At 35.5% G+C, this 18,545-nt stretch overlaps 1 protein-coding gene across 1 annotated transcript in view; it reads right to left on the reverse strand.

Annotated features, from left to right (window-relative positions):
- The window catches only part of TBCEL (tubulin folding cofactor E-like), an 80,100-nt gene that overhangs the window by 24,503 nt on the left and 37,052 nt on the right, over positions 1-18,545 (reverse strand). Inside the window, exons 3-7 of the mRNA XM_008578338.1 lie at positions 15,562-15,701; positions 8,884-9,065; positions 7,340-7,596; positions 4,277-4,403; positions 2,653-2,769 (exon numbers count right to left, since the gene is read on the reverse strand). Coding sequence (XP_008576560.1) covers positions 2,653-2,769; positions 4,277-4,403; positions 7,340-7,596; positions 8,884-9,065; positions 15,562-15,701 — 823 coding nt within the window. The remainder of the gene's footprint in view (positions 1-2,652; positions 2,770-4,276; positions 4,404-7,339; positions 7,597-8,883; positions 9,066-15,561; positions 15,702-18,545) is intronic.

Raw genomic sequence — 18,545 nt, forward strand, 5'->3', positions numbered from 1 at the left:
GAGAGAAATGTGTTTTCATTTGTACAAGGAATGCATTAAGGCACATAAGAACAAGTTTTTTTTATATAACTATTGGGAAAAAGTATGCATATATGTTAAGGAGTCCAAGTAGCAGACTACAGTACGTTGTTTTTGCTGAATTGTTCCTATTTGGGGGAAAAGTCTCAAGATCAGGGGAAACAAGATTCTGCCTCTCACTGCAGAAGCCAACATGGAGCAGATAATCCCTCTCTTGATGTCTTAGGACACAATGTGGGTACATATTGTAGACACAGCCAATCAGTTGGTCCCATGCAAATTTTCGACGCTTGGGGAAAGAAATATAGATCAGTGAGGGATCCTATTACAATATGAGCTCCATCAAAGTAGGACTGTGTTCATTTTTGTTAACTACACCCAGAACAGCACCAGTCATATAGTAGGTACTTAATATATTTTAATGAAAAAAAAAAAAAAAAGTCAGTAAGAGACTATTTTTAGTGCTCATAGGGGAATCCAATGACACAATGGTGAAGTCCAGCACTGCAGTATCTAGAGATGACAGTGCCAGCAGTGATAAAGGAAGCAGAATATGAACTGAATCCATGACTATCCTTGCTTCCCTTGGTTCCTGCTTAAGCCTGGTTCTTCATTCTGCCTAACAATTCTTTTAGTTTCCCAATATCCTTCCAATAATTTCCTCTCCTGATTAAAGTTAATCAAAGTTGGTTTCTATGATGTGTATTCAGGAACACCAACTAGTACAGATGTACTTTAGGACATAAGGGACAGAAAACAATTCACTCTACAGATTATATATATATATATATATANTGGAAGAGTCAAGAATTCAAAGACATATAATTGTCTGTAATTGGCCAAGGCAATGAAGTCCAACAGCTTGCTGATGACTGTCTAATGACCAGTGTTAGAAGCATAACATTTGCACAGTGATATACAGAAATCTTGACTGTGCCTTGCTTCCCATCAATCCTGCCCAAGCCTAATTCTCTAATCTTCTTGTCAATTCTGTGACCTACATGGTATTTATTATTCTTTTACTAAATTCCTATCCTACTTAACTTAGCCAGAGTTGATTTCTGTTGTTTGCACTAAGATATTGCTACAGGGAGTGGATTACAGGCAATACTCTCTCAGGTAATTGAGGGAAATCTGGGATTGGTTTCTGGCCTAGAGGAGGTCAGTGAATATCCATCCGATCAGTGTTCATGGAAGAAATTCTGTAAGCCCTTGTCATGAAGTAGTGAAAGAACTAATTATCACCTGTGGTCATGTGACATGCTCTAGGTGACTGAGAGAGTGCTGCCACGAATAGAACAATGTGAAGGGCATGAAGAATTCAAGACTTAGGTAGAGCATCTGCTATTCTACGTGTATAAGATAGCTTAAATAAAGACAATTTTAAGGTCAAATCCCCATAACTTAGGTTCAAGGCACAACAGACTTACAGTGAAAGTCAGAATATTTACCTCTTTCATTACTATGTTAGACTGAACCAAATGAAACTATAGATATTACTATAATATTAGACACAATTTTTTACCTAAAAAATTTCCATATGGTTTAACTTAATATGTCTAGGTTGTATTAAAAGATATAGTAATATCTATTTCCCCCTACCTGGCTGTTCTTAACTAATTTTTAAAAGTTATCTTAAAAATCTTTACTTAATTTGTCTAATTTTTTAAATGTTCATGTTTTAAAACACTACTAATAATACCACAAAGTCTTTGTATACAGCACTGGTTGAGCCAAACAGTCTATAAATAATAGAGAACTTTGTGGGAAAAATAGATATGCTCAATAAGAATAAATTAGACTCACAGACATTAGTAACTGGAGAACCAACTAACTCGACTCACATTTAGCCCTAATTTCCATCCTGTTTATCTGAAACTCCTCTTGTCAAATTACTCATCTTATCCTTGAAGTCATTAAGGAAGAAAAGTATATAACTTTTTCGGTAACTAGTTCTAGCTACCAACACCTAGAAACCTGTTTTCAAGGGCATTTTTTTTTCTTTCTTGTATAATTGCCTATATCGTAACTGCTCCATTTCCTTTTTTATTTACAGAGCATTAAAGGTAGTTCTTCACCAAACGATATTTATTAATTCTTCATACACTAAAAGATAATTACTAATTTAGCCCTCTGCATTACTCTTCACACTTAACCATCCCAATTCCTTTAATATTACCTCACGAGCCTATTTTCCAGTCCTTTTCTCTATTTTGTGAACCTACTGTACGTTTGCCAAATTTTCCAAACTGAAGAACTTAGCACATCCTAAAAGCAGATGCAATATGAATAGAGACTAACTATGAGTGTAGGTGAAAATGTGCCCCCAGAAAAGAGGATCAGAAAAGGAATCGAACACATAGAGTATGCAATGGGAACTACTGGAATTAGTTAAAATACTTACCCAATCATTCTTAATGCACTTAACAAGTGCAAGGCTAAAAGAAATACACAGTGGAAAGTGAGATAAAGTAGGTTTGTTTTTGTGTTTTTTCCTTTTTTTAAAAAACCTATGACCAAAGTCCTCTAAGAAGGAACGAATAACAAATTATTAAATTTTGTAAAACAATAGTTCTTAAGTTGCCTCAACACTCTCTGAAGTATGTTGCTAAGCTTATGAGGGATTTTTTTTACCTGAATGGCACTTCTTCCTGTGGAACATCCACATAGTAACGAATAAAAAATCTCTCAGAATCTTCTCGTTCACCATCGGTAACAACACTGCCATTAAGTTTGGAAACTGATGGTAATCTATAAGTTAAAACCAAAATACAGACATTTTAAGATACTAAAAATATTTAGCTTCAGAGATAATGTAATTGGTTTGAGACCCAGTCTTAGTCTCTTGAAAGAACACATTTTACGTAGTTCTGCTTGTGTACAACTACTGTCTCAATTAAAGTAGTACAAAAGGGCTCAAAATCATCTAGTTTAATTTTTGGATGTGAAAATATCATACCTCACCTTTCAAAATAATACTTACTCTAGGCAGCACTGTCCAACCTAAATAGATATAATGCAGGCCACATATGTAATTTTAAATTCTCTAGTAGAGAATTTAAATTCTCTAGAACGTTTTTACAATTAAAAATAAAACAGGTAAAATTAATTTTAATAATATATTTTATTTAACCCAATATATCTGGTATACAATAATTTCAACATGTAATCATTATTAAAAAATAATTAATAAGATATTTCACATTATTTTATTCTTATGAAGTATTTCAAATCCAGTGTCTACACTTACAACACATTTCAAGTGCTCATAGCTACACATGGCTAGTGGCTATCATATTAAACAGCACAGGTCTAGAGAGTGGTCAGTACAATTTGGTTATATAATTCAGGAATTAATTATTATATTTACAAAAGAATTATGTAGAGAAAATAAAGTACGAGGCCTACTGCGAGCCTTATTCTTCTTTAAAAAAAAAAAGCATGTTGACATTTATTTCTTCAGTGAGATGTTAATGCATATGTTAACAACTGCAAAGCAGTAAGGATCTGCTAGGTGTTAGTTGGTCAGAAAGATCAATACTCCATTTAAAGAACCTCTCTTCTTTAGGGAGCCTTAAAGCCTACTGTTCACCTTTCGAAACTACTATGTATAGTATACAAAGAGAATGAAGCAAAGCTCCATGGCCTTTTTCATTTTAGCCAAAATCTTATTTCTGCTAAAGGTTCATATAAAAATAAACACTCCTGGGAAATTCTAGCAGTCTGTGGAGGCAGAGTCTGAGACACGAAAGATAGGCGGAGTCAGAATAAGAAGATAAAAGTAATGATAGTCATACTTAAGTCAATCTATATTCAAGAAGAAACACAGATGTTGCTCTCTCAAGTTTTACACTAATAAAATAGCTCAATTTTCAGGTATTTATGCTTTAAATGGCCACTATGCTAACAGAGAAAATAAGGACAACTACAATAGGAAATTATTCCCTTTTTATATGTACTTTTACTTTGTGATCAATCCAAAACAGAACTTCAATTATTCTAAGTATAGAAAGGCATAAAAATAGAATACATTTGTGAGGGAATTTTTCAGTGGTCACAGAAGGCCAGTTACACTTCATATTTTCCTCATCACTTGCATTCCTTTTCATCCAGAAATTGGAGCTACAGAAGCAACTCCTTCAAGCACAGTCTGCTCAAAAGATGGATAAACTCATATGCACTACCCCAAATAGAATTATCCCTTTAATGGAACAATAAGGCCTTGCAAAAAGAAAGCGGAAGAATCAGGACAACAGACCTGGCTACCACCAATTTCCTTCGCTCCTCAGTAGTATATGGCTGCAGAAGAGGAATTCCTAATAATCTCACTTCTTCAAGTTTGGGGAATGAATTGAGTTTGTCAATGTCTTCCCAGGACTGCAAACCTAGTTTGAGAAATACATTGTTTAAATAAATCCAGAAAAGCACACAAGAAGATAAACATAGCAAAAAAAAAATTACTTTGGTTAAATTATTTCTGAAATGTTAAAATGATCATAAACTAGAAAAACTGAAAGTTTTCTTTGTCCAAGTAAAGAATGAAATACAGTTAAACACCATAAAAACTTCCCCATAGCCTCTGCTATCTCTGTCATCCCAGCGGTCAAGGAGAGAGAGCCTTATTCTCCAACATCCTCTTATCTATCAATTGTTAACCAAAATGGCTAACGAAGAGGCTCACTGATGGTTTCAATAATTGGGATGTATGCCATGATTACATAATTTTAAAGTGATATGACTAACTCATTTCACTCAAATATAGAATCATAGAATATAACTATTGATCAGAGTGGATACTGACATACTCACATTGTTACCTGACAAATTCTAAAATGAGCAAGGTCCATAGAACTAGAAATGAAATATCACTTTCATACAGTCCTCATTTTGGTGACTGGGGAAACAGATCCAAATTTTAAAACAAACAAACAAAAACAAAAACCCTGAACCTTTGGGTAAAGAGAATATGCAACAAATTAAGATTTTTAGTCCTAACATGAAACTCTCCCCATGGCTGTGAGCAAATGTATCATCCAAGTCAACACCTGACTTCGAAGTCCGGTAGGGCTTTCAAGTAGGAAAAATATTCCTGTAATAGAGCTGGTCGATTTCACAACACATTTAATCCATTTCAGAGAACAACACAGTACCTTTCTTTTTCTATCAACTTTCATCAAGGGCAAAGGCAGAGGAGCAATTTATGAGGACTGATATATAACTATCCCAAGTCACAACCATCCTCTTCCCTAAGAGTGGCATTTCTAGCTAGGAGGAAGGTCAGAGTTAGCTTAAGGGATGTTGAGTTGTTAAATAAATAGGTTCCTTGTGTAAAATACTGTTTTTAAAAACTTATTTCCCATGCTTATAACCTCTACAGTGAATTAAACTACATTTATGCTTTTTCAGTTGTAGGTTAGAGTTATTTTTAATTAATAGGTATTTTAAGAAATAGGCTGAAAGACAATAGCAAGAGAATAAGAAGAAAAGCAGCAGACTGGAAGACTGTATTTACAAAAGACACATCTGATAAAGGACTGTTATCCAAAATATACAAAGAACTCTTAAAACTCAGCAATATAAGAAAAGGAATAACCTGACTAAAAAATGGGCAAAAGACCTGAACAGATACATCACCAAAGAGATATACAGATGGCAAGTAAGCATATGAATAGTTGTTCAACATCATATGTCATTAAGGAATTGCATATTAAAACAACAATGAGATACCACAATACACCTATCAGAATGGTCAAAATCCAAAACACTAACACCACCAAATGCTGGTGAGGATATAGAACAAAAGGAACTTGCTAGTGGAAATGCAAAATGCTACAGCCACTTGGGAAGACAGTTTGGTGATATCTTACAAAGCTAAACATCTTACCATATAATCCAGCAATCACACTCCTTGGTATTTACCCAAATGAATTGAAAACTTATGTCCACACAAAACCTGTACAGAGATGTTTATAGCAGTTTTATTTATAACTGCCAAAACTTGGAAGTAACCAAGATGTCCTTCTGTGAGTAGAGTGGATAAATTAACTGTGGTATAACCAGAAAACAGAATATCATTCAGTGCTAAAAAGAAATGATCTCCATAAAAAAAACATGGAGGACTTAAATGCATACTCGTAAGTGAAAGAAGTCAATCTGAAAAGGCTACATGCTGTATGATTCCAACTAGATCACATTCTGGAAGAGGCAAAACTATGGAGACAGTAAAAAGATCAGTGGTTGCCAGGGGGTGGGGGGAAGGAAAGATAAATAGGCGAAGCACAGAGGATTTTTAGGGCAGTGAAACTATTCTGTGCAATACTACAATGGTGGATACAAGTCATTACACATTTGTCAAAACCCATAAAATGTACAACACCACGAGTGAAATCCTAATGTAAACTATGAACTTTGAGTGATAATGGTGTGTCAATGTAGGTTCACTGATTGAAGTGGTAAAGATACACACCATTCTTTTTTTTTTTTTTTTTTCCTTTTTTGTCTTTTTTTGTGACTGGCAACGGATCGCAACCCTCAGTGTCGCGCCTGTACCGGACCGGGACCGGCAACGGGATTGCAACCCTTGGTGTTGCGCCCACACCTCGCTCAGCCAGTGAGCGGCCAGTCTGTATGTGGGATCCGAACCCTCGGCGGGAGCGCCACCGCGCTCCCAAGCGGCGCACTGTAGCAGTGCGCCACCGGGCCGGCCCAAGATACACACCATTCTGATGTGAGATGTTGACAGTGGGTGAGGCTGGGCTGTGTGGGACTAGGGGCATATGGGAACTCTGTACTTTCTGCTGAATTTTGCTGTGAACCTAAAACTGCTCTAAAAACAAAGTTTACTAATTAAAAACATGAAATAAGCTAAATATAATCATTCCAGTGGTACACAAGATCAGATTGCAATAAACTGGCAATTAATGATATACAGTTACTAGAAAAGTGAGCATTTAAAAAGGCATAACAGGTTGGCATTCCTTAATCTAAGTCCAGATAAAATACTCTAGTTTGCTATTCTTTGCATTCTTTTTACTTTGCCTTTTACTATCCAATTCATCAATTCCATTTCATTTCTTTAACAGCATGACCCTTTAAACATGTAAAATTTAAATTGCTAATATAATGCTATGCTATTTAATATTTATCAGAGCATTTATGAAAATAAATGCCTTAAGTTTAACCAGTAGGCATCTGCATGTCATGCTGAAAATTCATCCTAGAAAAAGGCAAAGCTATGACTGAAAGAAATATACTTTCATTGTATTTCATGCATAAGCTCAGATCAATTTGCATGTAGAATGAGAATAATCCTGAACCTCACCTGACTTGTGGAGGCTGATGGATCGCAGATTAGGAAACAATCTGGCCAATGAATCATCAGGCTCCTCAATAGCATTCAAATGATTGTTGGCCAGGACAAGGGTATCCAGTGAAGGAAACATAACTCCTAACTTTCGTATTTCAGTCCAGTCTTGGAGGTTATTGTCTGTAATATGTAGTAGCTTAAGAGAATGACAGCAAATAGAAGGACAAGACACTGTTTCATAGTCATTAAGGCACAGGAAGAGCTCCTCCAAACTGCAGAGAAAAAAGGAAATATTTCATTGTTTAAAGCAGTTTAGTTTCTACTTTACACTTATTTTCATTTATTCAGTAAATAAGTGCCTAGTACATGTGAGACTATGCTAGATACTATAGAGAAAATACAAAGATATCTTCCTGAGGTTCAAAGTATAGCTGGGAAAACAAAACCTAATGTACATAAAACAGCAGGGAAGGATATAAGCTAGCACTAAATTATTTTTTTGTTTATATAATTAAGTGCTAAATTAAGTATCACTGACTGTAAGTACAATAGTAGGTCATATAGAAATGAAATTGAAATTGTAGATAGAATAATCACGAAAGGATGAATGGCACTGAAGGGAGGATGAACTTCCATAAGTTGAGAGGAGACAGAAAATTCCAGAAACAACATGAACAAATGTTTAGAAATAGAAACAACTATCATTTATTTAATTCCTACCCTGTGCAGGCCCTGTGCCAGGTACATTACAGATTTTACTTCTACTTCTGCAAAGCAAATACAATTATGACTATATTACAGACAAGGAAACTGAGCACAAGGGAGTTAAGTAGCTTATCAAAGGTCATATGGTTAGTAAGTGGAACCAGGACTTAAGAACTCATTCTATGCCATGCCATGTTGCATGCAGTGAGGAAACAACCTTATTACAGTGAGTGAGAAATTAAGATGGAGTAAGTAGGGTGAGATGAGATTCTGAAGAGCTGTGATAATTTCCATATTTAGACAGTCAAAGAAACTAGAGCTTCATGTATGTCTTTAAACTACTCCCTTTGCACACACAAAACATAATAAGGCATTTCTAAACTAACAAACAAAAGAATAATTTCTTTCTTAAATTACTGAAAAGAATACCAGGTTAATTTTCCCATCAGGTCAGCTAGGTACTTAATCAACTGAATGTTAACATATTTTAGAGATACTATGATTTTTTCCTCCCAAACAAAAGGGCTGAGGCAAAATTCTTAAATCAAGTAATTAGAAGATTAAAATGGAGAAAGGCTGAGTTGATCTAGAAGTGATAAGTGTTTCTCAGGGGTATTTTCTAGCCAAAGGATGACATATCCTATGTCTTGGTGCTACCCAACACTGAACAAGTATTCCATTGGAAATGCTACTAGATTACCCTCACACCCTCATCCTAACAACTTCACTTTTCAAATGCTTTTCTCCATTCAATCTGCAGTTCTAGCATTTCTGAGAAGGGAGATCAGCAGTAATTCTACGTACTAACACAGACGGCAACATAGTTCCCTCGCCCTCATGCTCTCTAGGCTTACTCTGGTAACTCCTGCAGTATCGTGTGGACTGTCTCCCAAGAAGCTTTGCTGTTGTTGAGGACAAGTTTGCGAACCCCAGAGAAGGACCCAGCACATGTTCTTTCTAAAACCGACAAATTCAGAGGATTGGAACTCAGGTTTAGAAACTCCAACTGGGGAACATTTGACACAATTTTACTGACCTAGGGAGAAAAAAAGAAAAGCATATCAGGCAGTAATCAGAGCTTTTAAATAGCAAGAATGCTTAAGAAGTCCTTAAGTGAACGGGTCTCCAGGCAAGGGGCCATTTACATCAGGGAGTCCTATTTAGTGATGGTACCCACAGAGGGACACAAATGATTTCAACAAATCTTGGCAAACGATTTAATTTCTTTCTATGAAATAATGACATAACTGACAATTAAGGGTACAAAAGAAAGATTTCTTATGTTGCCTTTGGCAAGGTTTCTGATTCTTCTCTATATGATGGTGTCTTTCATAAATGGGGAAAAGATAGTTCAGATGACATTTTAGGCTATAAGTTTGTAAAAAGCTGAGACTGGGTTATGTAATTCCCTTTGAATATCTCCTTCCTCTTCTCAGCACAACATTAAGGTGACTTAAAGGTTTTTTAAAAAAAACACCTAACAATTCATGTATTCAAAATTGACTGCACAATCACAATCACTTAGAACACAGTTGCAATTTGGTTCAAAGATGTACAAAACACTAAAATATATATACTCAAAAACAAAAAGCACCCATAACTATATAATGAAAGAGAAAACATGATCATCAATTTAACAATTTAGCTAGCAACTTGGTATATAAAAAGGATAAAAAAGGAAAAGAGCATTACAAATCATACCTATTTGTTCTGTATAGTGCTTAGTCTCTAATGATATAGCTTATCTCATTAAATTCTCAAAACAACTTGCAAAATAAATAATATTAATTTCATTTTAATAAATGAGGAAACTGAGGCTGGAGATGTTACATAATTTTGGTAAGATCTCACAGTCACAAAAGCCAAATCTGGGATTTAAAAACCTGAGCCGTTGTTCTTTCCAATACCACAACCAGTACATCATAAATATAACCAGAAAAAAATTAATAAAGACAACTGGAAGAATGATTGGCACAATCTGTGAGAAATACTAGCTTAAAATAAGTATGAAATAAATGCTAGGTGCCCTAAAAATATATTACGCATCAAACAGCCAGGCAATGTGGTAACTAAAAGTTAGGAGAAAGGGAGCAGAAAAAAGTAGTTAGGACTTGTTTTAGAGTTGGAAAATCTGGGTTCGAACACTTCCTAGCTGTGTGGTTTCAGACAAGTTACTTCACTTTTCCAAATCTCAGTGTCCTCATTTGTAAAATAAGAAAAATAGTACCCATTTCTTTTACAGGATTGTTGGTCAGATTAAATGAGATAGATACACATGTAATGCACTTAGCACAGCAATCGGCACATCTTTTTGAAACTTGTTTCCTTACCTGCCCACCAATAGCATGTAAACTCTATGAAAGCAGCAGTAGTACTTACCTACTTCATTACAACATAGTGGGCACTTAACATTTATTGAATAAATTAATGGCACAAAATCATCCCATAAGTAAACTATTACTACTAATATAAGTAGAGTATGAACCAATATTTCAACCCTGGCTATCCATCAGAATCATTGGTAGAATTTTAAAAATTCACGGACTCCCAGGTACCACCATAAATTAATGAATCAGAAGCTTTACAGGTGGGACAAGCTTCAGGGTTGGGACCTAGATATCTGTTTCTATTCAGAGCTCCAGAGATAATGCCAAAGGCAAATCCAGAGGGAGAACTGTGGGTAGAAAGGAAAAGTAATCTATACTTTACATCAGATCTACTGGGCACATTCAGTTCGGGAGCTCTAAAATCAGTGAGAAGTAGATTGATTTCAAGAAGGTTCAGAGAAGTATGTCAGAGGAAAAGGTCTTCACATTCCTTATTTCATCTATTCCACACACTAACCCTTTGAAATGGGTACCATTTTTATCTTCATTTTACAAATGAAGAAATGAGCTTCCTTTTAGAGAAAATAGACTAGGCTTCTGCTTAAAGTGGAAGGAATTTACACCAGCCTGCACATTTTTGCTTGCTTGACCCCTTTTGTGATCAAATGGTACCAAACATTTGTGTAATAAATGGCTAGAATTTGGAGTTTAGTCTATGACAACACAGCTAAACAGTTCATGCAGGGTCCAACCCTGTACTGCATTCTATGACCTGAGTATTAATGATACAAAGGACTTTGATATAGAAGATGATGACCAGCTATACTTTTACCTCTTTTAAGGGCAAAAAAAAAAAAAAAAAAAAGGAATTGTGCTCCAACTAAAGCATGAAAAATAACTGCTAGTTATAGTACAACCCCAGTTAAGTAAAAACGGATCACAAACCCTTTGCTAACCACCACCCCCATATTTTATCTTTATAATATAGAGAACACTCAAAAATGGATAATTTAAGGGTTTTGAAGCAATTTCTGGGAGATTTCCCAAGGCTAGCAGATATGTGATATTATCTTCATAATCTTTATCTACACTACTGTAAAGTGAGAATAAAGATTTAGAATAATGACCCATTAGCCCTGGAATATAAAAAGATAAAATTGAACTAGAATCTAATAATTCAAGTAGGAAAAAACAATAAATATTACAAATAAATAATCTCTTTAAAGGGCTGAAATAAAGAAGTTTTGGGGGTAACCTCAAATTAATGGTAAGATTCAGGAAAATATGATTTTCATTACACAGATAAATCTATTAATCTAAAAATGTCCCCAATATCTAAGGCTGACAAATATTCCGTGAATTTCTAGGACAGAATATTTACTACCATTTTCAAATTCTAAAAATAAAAAAATATATAGGGAAACTATAGCCAACAGCAAATTACTGTATAACTTCAAGCAGCTAGTTGAGAGATAAAAAAATATATAGGGAAACTATAGCCAACAGCAAATTACTGTATAACTTCAAGCAGCTAGTTGAGAGAAGGTCGAATGTTCCCAGTACAAAAAGGTGATAAATGTTTGAAGTCATGTATATGTTAAATACCCTGATATGATCATTGCACACTGTATAAATGTACCCAAATATCATACTGTGCTCCATAAAAATAAACAATTATCATGGGTCAATTTAGAAATAATAAATTAAAAAGAAAGAAAAAAAATCTCAGACAGAGAAGTAGATTAGAGGTTACCAGAAAAGGGGGGGAAGGAATAATGAGAAGTTATTGCTTAATGGGTATAAAAGTCTATGTTTAGGACGACGAAAAAGTTTTGGAAATATAAGTAGTAGTTACACAGCATTGTGAATGTCATTAATTCCATGCAATTGTATGTTTAAAAATGCTTAAAATGGCAGTCCTTATGTTATATACATTTACCACTATAAAAAAAAAGTTGTAAAAAAAAAAAGCAGACAACTAATGTAAAAAAATAAGATTAAAATTAAAAAGACCCCTCCAGCTGGAATGAGTCGAGTATGCTCATGTGCAGAAACATGGAGATGAACTCAGATCACCTTTTGCGTCTCCGCAAGTCTATAATTTAATAGGGGACCCTCCACTCCAGCTCCTAAAAAGGAGGAGACTAAAGATTTAAGAAAAACTGGGAAAGGGTTTTAAGGTAACAGTCTATAATTTATACCCCCTTTATTCTCTAACTCACCTGAGTGGCTAATTCCTCCCTCCTCTCAACTACTTGGTTTAATTTCTTTTATAAAATGGTTTTGATAAGGAAGGGGGGAGAAAAAGAGATACCTTGGGGAAAGGTCAACCAAATATCTACTCAGCCAAAAATTCAAGTTAAAAGCTAAAAAATGCATTTTTTTACACATAGGTGCCCAGTTTTAGAAGGGTGAAGACAAATCTTTGCCTCCCCCAAATTTCTCACCCATGTTTACCTTAGCCTCTGGATATACAGCAGCCAATAGTTTAAACTACATAGGATTACTCAGAACTCATAACATCAGTGGCCATTCAAAAAACTAAGAAAACAAACTATACTATTTTGTTCCACATTACTATATCAATGGCTGAAATAAACTGAGTTAATGGTTAAGGACAAATGATCTTTTTGGTAATCAGATATATGGGCTGTAATGGGGTTGAAATGTAATGCCTTAAAACTGATGACCTATGAGGCATGTGCTGCCTGGCAAAGAGTTTAATCGATTCTAAAAATCAATATTCTTTTGCTGTCAGTATTTCTCCCATCTGTCTGTGCTCTGATATATAGTCTGGAAGACTGGAATCAACTACAGTTAAGGATAAGGAGGAATAAAAAGGAAAGATGAAAACAAAAGTAAATTGGAAAATAGAAACCTGAAAGTAGCAGCAACAAAATTTTTCTTGAAAACTGCCCGAAAACAGATTATTGAACACATACAGGAATACACAAACAGGGTGCAGATAGAGAAACAAATAAATATATGACCCTCTGGCTATATGTCAACGTGGCCTGAGAAATATTTAATATAGACCTTTGTCTAAGCACAGAAAAGGTAGAATTACCTAGTGAAAACTCTGTGTACTGACCCATATTACATACATCTTTCTTCTGAGGTAGCAACTACCTCACTATTAAACTGTTCCAATCAGTTAGCAAAAAGCTTATGTACGTGGTCAAAGTGCGGGTCAAAGCACAAAGCACAAAACTTTTGTGAAATTTTATACTCCCAAAGAAACAAATTCAGGGGACTCAACCGGTGAACATAGGAGCTGAACTGATTCACAGGAAGATTTGGTCTGACTCATCACCCATGCAGGCCAGAAATCTCACCACAGGTTCGGTAGCAGGACTACTAGGAGAAATGTAGAGGAGAAAGGATTAACAAGGTAGTTCTTTTTGCATTTGTGCAGTGTGGATAGAGCACACATGGCAATCAAGTGTCTCAAAGGACAAGAAGACACAGACTGTAATTTGTTGAACAGTGAAATATACTAGTTGTTTAGATGAGTAAATAAATAAATACATGTACAAATGGAGGTTACTTTTTAGAATAGCCCTATAAAAGTGCATATATTAATAAATCACTTAGAAATCAGATGACATGAATCTCAAAGAATTTTAGTAAAAATCCTAATAAAATCAAGAGCACAGTCACCAGATTAAGACTTGTAAATAGTTAAATATAAGAAAAGTTGAACAAAACTAGATAATCGATAGATTCTGCTTAAACAAGAAAGCTATCTTAGAATTTGTATAGCATTCAATATCTACAAAGTGTTTCAATGATTAATTTTATCAGCAAGCTCATCTTATAAGTAAGCAAACTGAAGAACTAAATATTAAATGTATTTCTTACGATCACAGGAAAAGTTGGAGCAAGTGGCCTTAGTCAATCCTTAAGATATAATCATTTACTCATTAACACAATCAATAAACATTTGACTACCTAGTATGCAGGGCACTTATGATAAAAAAGATAAAAATCTCCCCTTTGAATAAGCTCATAGTCTGGTAGGAAAACTGTCAACTAACCAAATGATTATACTACACTGTGATAAATCCTTTCATAGCAGTACAGTACAGTGCTCTGGGATAATCTGACTCTGTCTGAGTGAAAGCCAGAGAAACTATCACAGAGGACCAGCAACTTGCACCAAGTATTGAAAGATAAACAGCAAGTGGCCACATAGACAAGAGGAGAAAGATGACAGTGGATTCAGAATGAATAAAAGCAAGGAAGCTTTTCATGTCAAGAGTTTATCATGAGCTACAAGTAAAAGTATATGGCTAAAGACAGAGATAAAGTTCTAGAAATAGCAAAGGGCCATATGATGAAGGTCCATCCTTAAAGAGTTCAGACCTTAGTTTCTAGGCAATGCAAAGCAACTGAAGGACTTTATGCAGAATGGTGTCATACTCGTGCTTCATTTATTAACAGGAGTCTGTGGTAGCACTGTGGAAGACAGCTTATAGAAAGAAGGATAAAGCCAGACTCACAAAAACTCATTAGGAAACTTTCCCAACAGTTGAAGCAAAAAATAAGAGTCTAAATTAAGGCAGGACAAAGAGCCAAGTAGGAAGAACTATTTTTCCCTTATTCTTCAGGGTAGCTTCTGTCAGGTAATGTCATAGTCAGGTAGGTACTGTTATATACTGGTATAGTAATAAGAGAGAATGTTGTAATACTGTTATTTGTGTACTTAGTTTACTCTGTGGTCAAAAGACATCAGTTATGGCAAACCACCAAAGGGACTTGATAATATAAGTTCTAAAATACTTTAAATAAATTTCAATAACAAGAATAAATATTTTTATAATCTGTTTCAAGCTCTAGCAATTTTATGTCAATTTAGAGTCATAAATACTGAAGTAGAAGCAGAGAATGAGCATAGAATATATAAACTAGTGAAATAGTAGAAAATTTAATGCACTGTTAGCAGTCTTAACCTCTGTAGACTCATCAACCTCCTGATGCCTGGAATAAAGTTCCTCAGTGCTTTTCACATTGATGGAAAACAGATTATCAATAACAAAGTTAACTGAAAAATCACCATAGATAGTGTTGATGCAGTTATTTATCTTGAGACATGTAAACAAGAATCTCAAGTGAGAACCAGAATTCAGCAGAATATATAACATAAACAATGATACAATGGTTATTGCTGCCTTTCACCAAAGTCCAGCAATATAAAAACTTTACCTCATGCCAGTCTTTGAGCTTGTTGTCAGAAAGATCCAGCTCCGACACATGAGCACAGAAGGCAGCAATTTCTTTTTCATCTCCTGCGCAGGTTATTCCACAGCTGTTCAAGACTAGTACACTTGGGAGGTTGAGGCGATCTGAATCACAGGGGACACAAAACACTTTCTATGTCAGCCTAATTCTTATTTACATACATTCAGCCTCCAGATATCATCAAGAAACAAAAAACAAACTGTGAAATCACACAAGGATCTGGAAAACACAGGATACAGCAGGATCCAAGGGTACTGAATTCTAAGGGGAGATAGCCAAATATGGCCCAGGAGGAGCTCGGAAGCACAAGTACAGTACCACCAAACAAGGCATTTAGGCTTTAACTCCAATAGCATTGTTTAGATCGATTACCAATAACAGAGCCATCATCCATGCTACCATCTCATCATCTGAAATCAGATCCCTGCCTGGACTACCACCACCTTCTTATTGGCCTTGATTCTTTTTCAAATTTAGTTCAAAGGTATTCTAGATAGCTCTTTTCTTTCTGGCTGATGTGTATTTTACCTTTAGCTACCTTTGAAAATTATTTCAAACCATTAGATAATCTATCTGCTAAACCACTTCTATTCTTCAAGTTCCTATTATGCAAGAAATCTTCCTCATCTAAGTGATCTGTTCAAAACTCTCTTTTTCTCTCATACCTTATCAATTATTCCCCTCTTTTATATCCATGTAGAATTTGTTCCTTATGAAAATTAGCCTTTTTCTAAATACAATTATAATAGAAGAAAGTGTTTCAGAATCTTAAACTATTCAATAAATTTGGTCAAACTGAGATAACAACTCTCTGACTATGGCCTGGTTCAAAAGTACATGTCATAAAATCACTAAAAAAGGTAAACATGAGAATTCAACCACTTTTTCCCACTTGGTATAAAACAAGGACTCATGTAGGTAATATTTTATTACTGAGGGCCTCAAATTATATAGTTTTTCAACACAGTACTTTTCGAAATCAAATTTCTCAGAATGGCGATGGATCCTGAAAAAAATGACCAGATAAGAAGACCATTTCCCTCTGCCATTCCAGGTTACATGGACTGCTAATGTAGCTGTGTTGAGAAATAAAAAACACTCAGTAACTTTTGTACATAGAAACTAAAACACTGATTCAATATAATCCTCCACAATTACAAAGAACTACTTCTAAGAACTATTAATTACAACATTAAGCTAAAAGGCAAGCAAAAACACACCTTGCACATTTCTAGTTACAGATCTTTGCTTACATCTAATCCCTCTCCCAGAATGTCTTTATCTCCTCTCTAACCAAATTCTATATTCTTGAAGGGCTAATTCAAGTCTTACAGCTTTGAACCTTTCCTGATCTTATTAATTAATTCTCTTCTAAATTCTCTACCAAAGGGAATGTTCCTACACTGTTGGTGGGACTGTAAATTAGTACAGCCACTATGGAAAATAGTATGGAGATTTCTCAAACAACTACAGATTCATCTTCCATATGATCCAGCAATCCCACTTCTGGGTATATACCCAAAGGAATGGAAATCATCATGTCGAAGGGATACCTGCACTCCCATGTTCATGGCAGCTCTGTTCACAATAGCCAAGATATGGAACCAACCTAAATGTCCATCGATGGACAAATGGATGAGGAAAATGTGGTATATATACACCATGGAATACTACTCTGCCATAAAAAAGAATGAAATTCTCCCATTTGCAACTACATGGATGAGCTTGGAGAAACTTGTGTTGAATGAAATAAGCAAAGCACAGAGGGGTAAATACCACATGTTCTTACTCATAAGTGGGAGCTAAGAGAGAAAATAGGGGAAAGAAAGACCACAGTGGTGTGTTGGACTTGCAGAGGGAGAGAGCAGACCAAGGGATACAAAGTAGAGTGGGGATAAGGAAGAGGGGGAGGGAGGTCAGGGATAACTGGGTAGGGAACATGGGGTATAATCACAATTTGTAGTAATGGGCATGCTGCCAGTATGGATCTGGCCATCACATCTTGGGCACGAATGGTGACAATCAGCTTTGTATGTCATGAATATTCATAACTAATAAAAAAAAGTACTAAGAGAAAAAAATAAAAATGAAATTGGCTTTGGCTTCTGTAGTTCTAGAAAAAAAAAATTCTCTCCCGATTGCTGTGCCATTCATTTGGCTCAACATAAACTACCTTATATTATATCTTTTTAAATATGAATGTCTTGTAATGCAGTTAGGCTGTAAGATCCTTGGGAGCACAGGCTGGTTTTGTATAGTTTTGTACCCTTCATGTTCCTGGAAAGATTATACATTTGAAATATTATCACTCAAATATTATTCTTGCCCTATGAGTGCAACCAAAATGTCTCTTGGTAAATCTGGAGGCAAATAAATCCTGTCAGGTTCCTTAAAAAGCTGAAGTTGGGCCGGCCCGGTGGCACACTGCTACAGTGCGCTGCTTGGGAGCATGGCGGCGCTCCCGCCGAGGGTTCGGATCCCACATACAGACCGGCCGCTCACTGGCTGAGCGAGGTGCGGGTGCAACACCGAGGGTTGTGATCCCGTTGCCGGTCCTGGTCCAGTACGGGCGCAACACTGAGGGTTGCGGTCCGTTGCCGGTCACAAAAAAAGACAAAAAGGAAAAAAAAAAGCTGAAGTCGTTCATGCATATGACCCCAAAAGCACGGGCAACCAAAGGAAAAATAAACAAATGGGATTATATCAAACTAAAAAGCTTCTGCACAGCAAAAAAAAAAAAAAACAATTAACAGAGTTAAAAGACAACCAACAGAGTGGGAGAAAATATTTGCAAAATATACATCTGACAAAGGATTAATATCCAGAATATACAAGGAACTCAAATAACTTTACAACAAAAAACAAATAACCCAATTGAAAAATGGACAAAAGAGCTAAATAGGCATTTCTCAAAGGAAGATATACGAAAGGCCAACAGACACATGAGA

This window comes from Galeopterus variegatus, unplaced genomic scaffold, assembly GCF_000696425.1.
Source record: "Galeopterus variegatus unplaced genomic scaffold, G_variegatus-3.0.2 Scaffold1665, whole genome shotgun sequence".
Classification (NCBI taxonomy): Eukaryota; Metazoa; Chordata; class Mammalia; order Dermoptera; family Cynocephalidae; genus Galeopterus; species Galeopterus variegatus.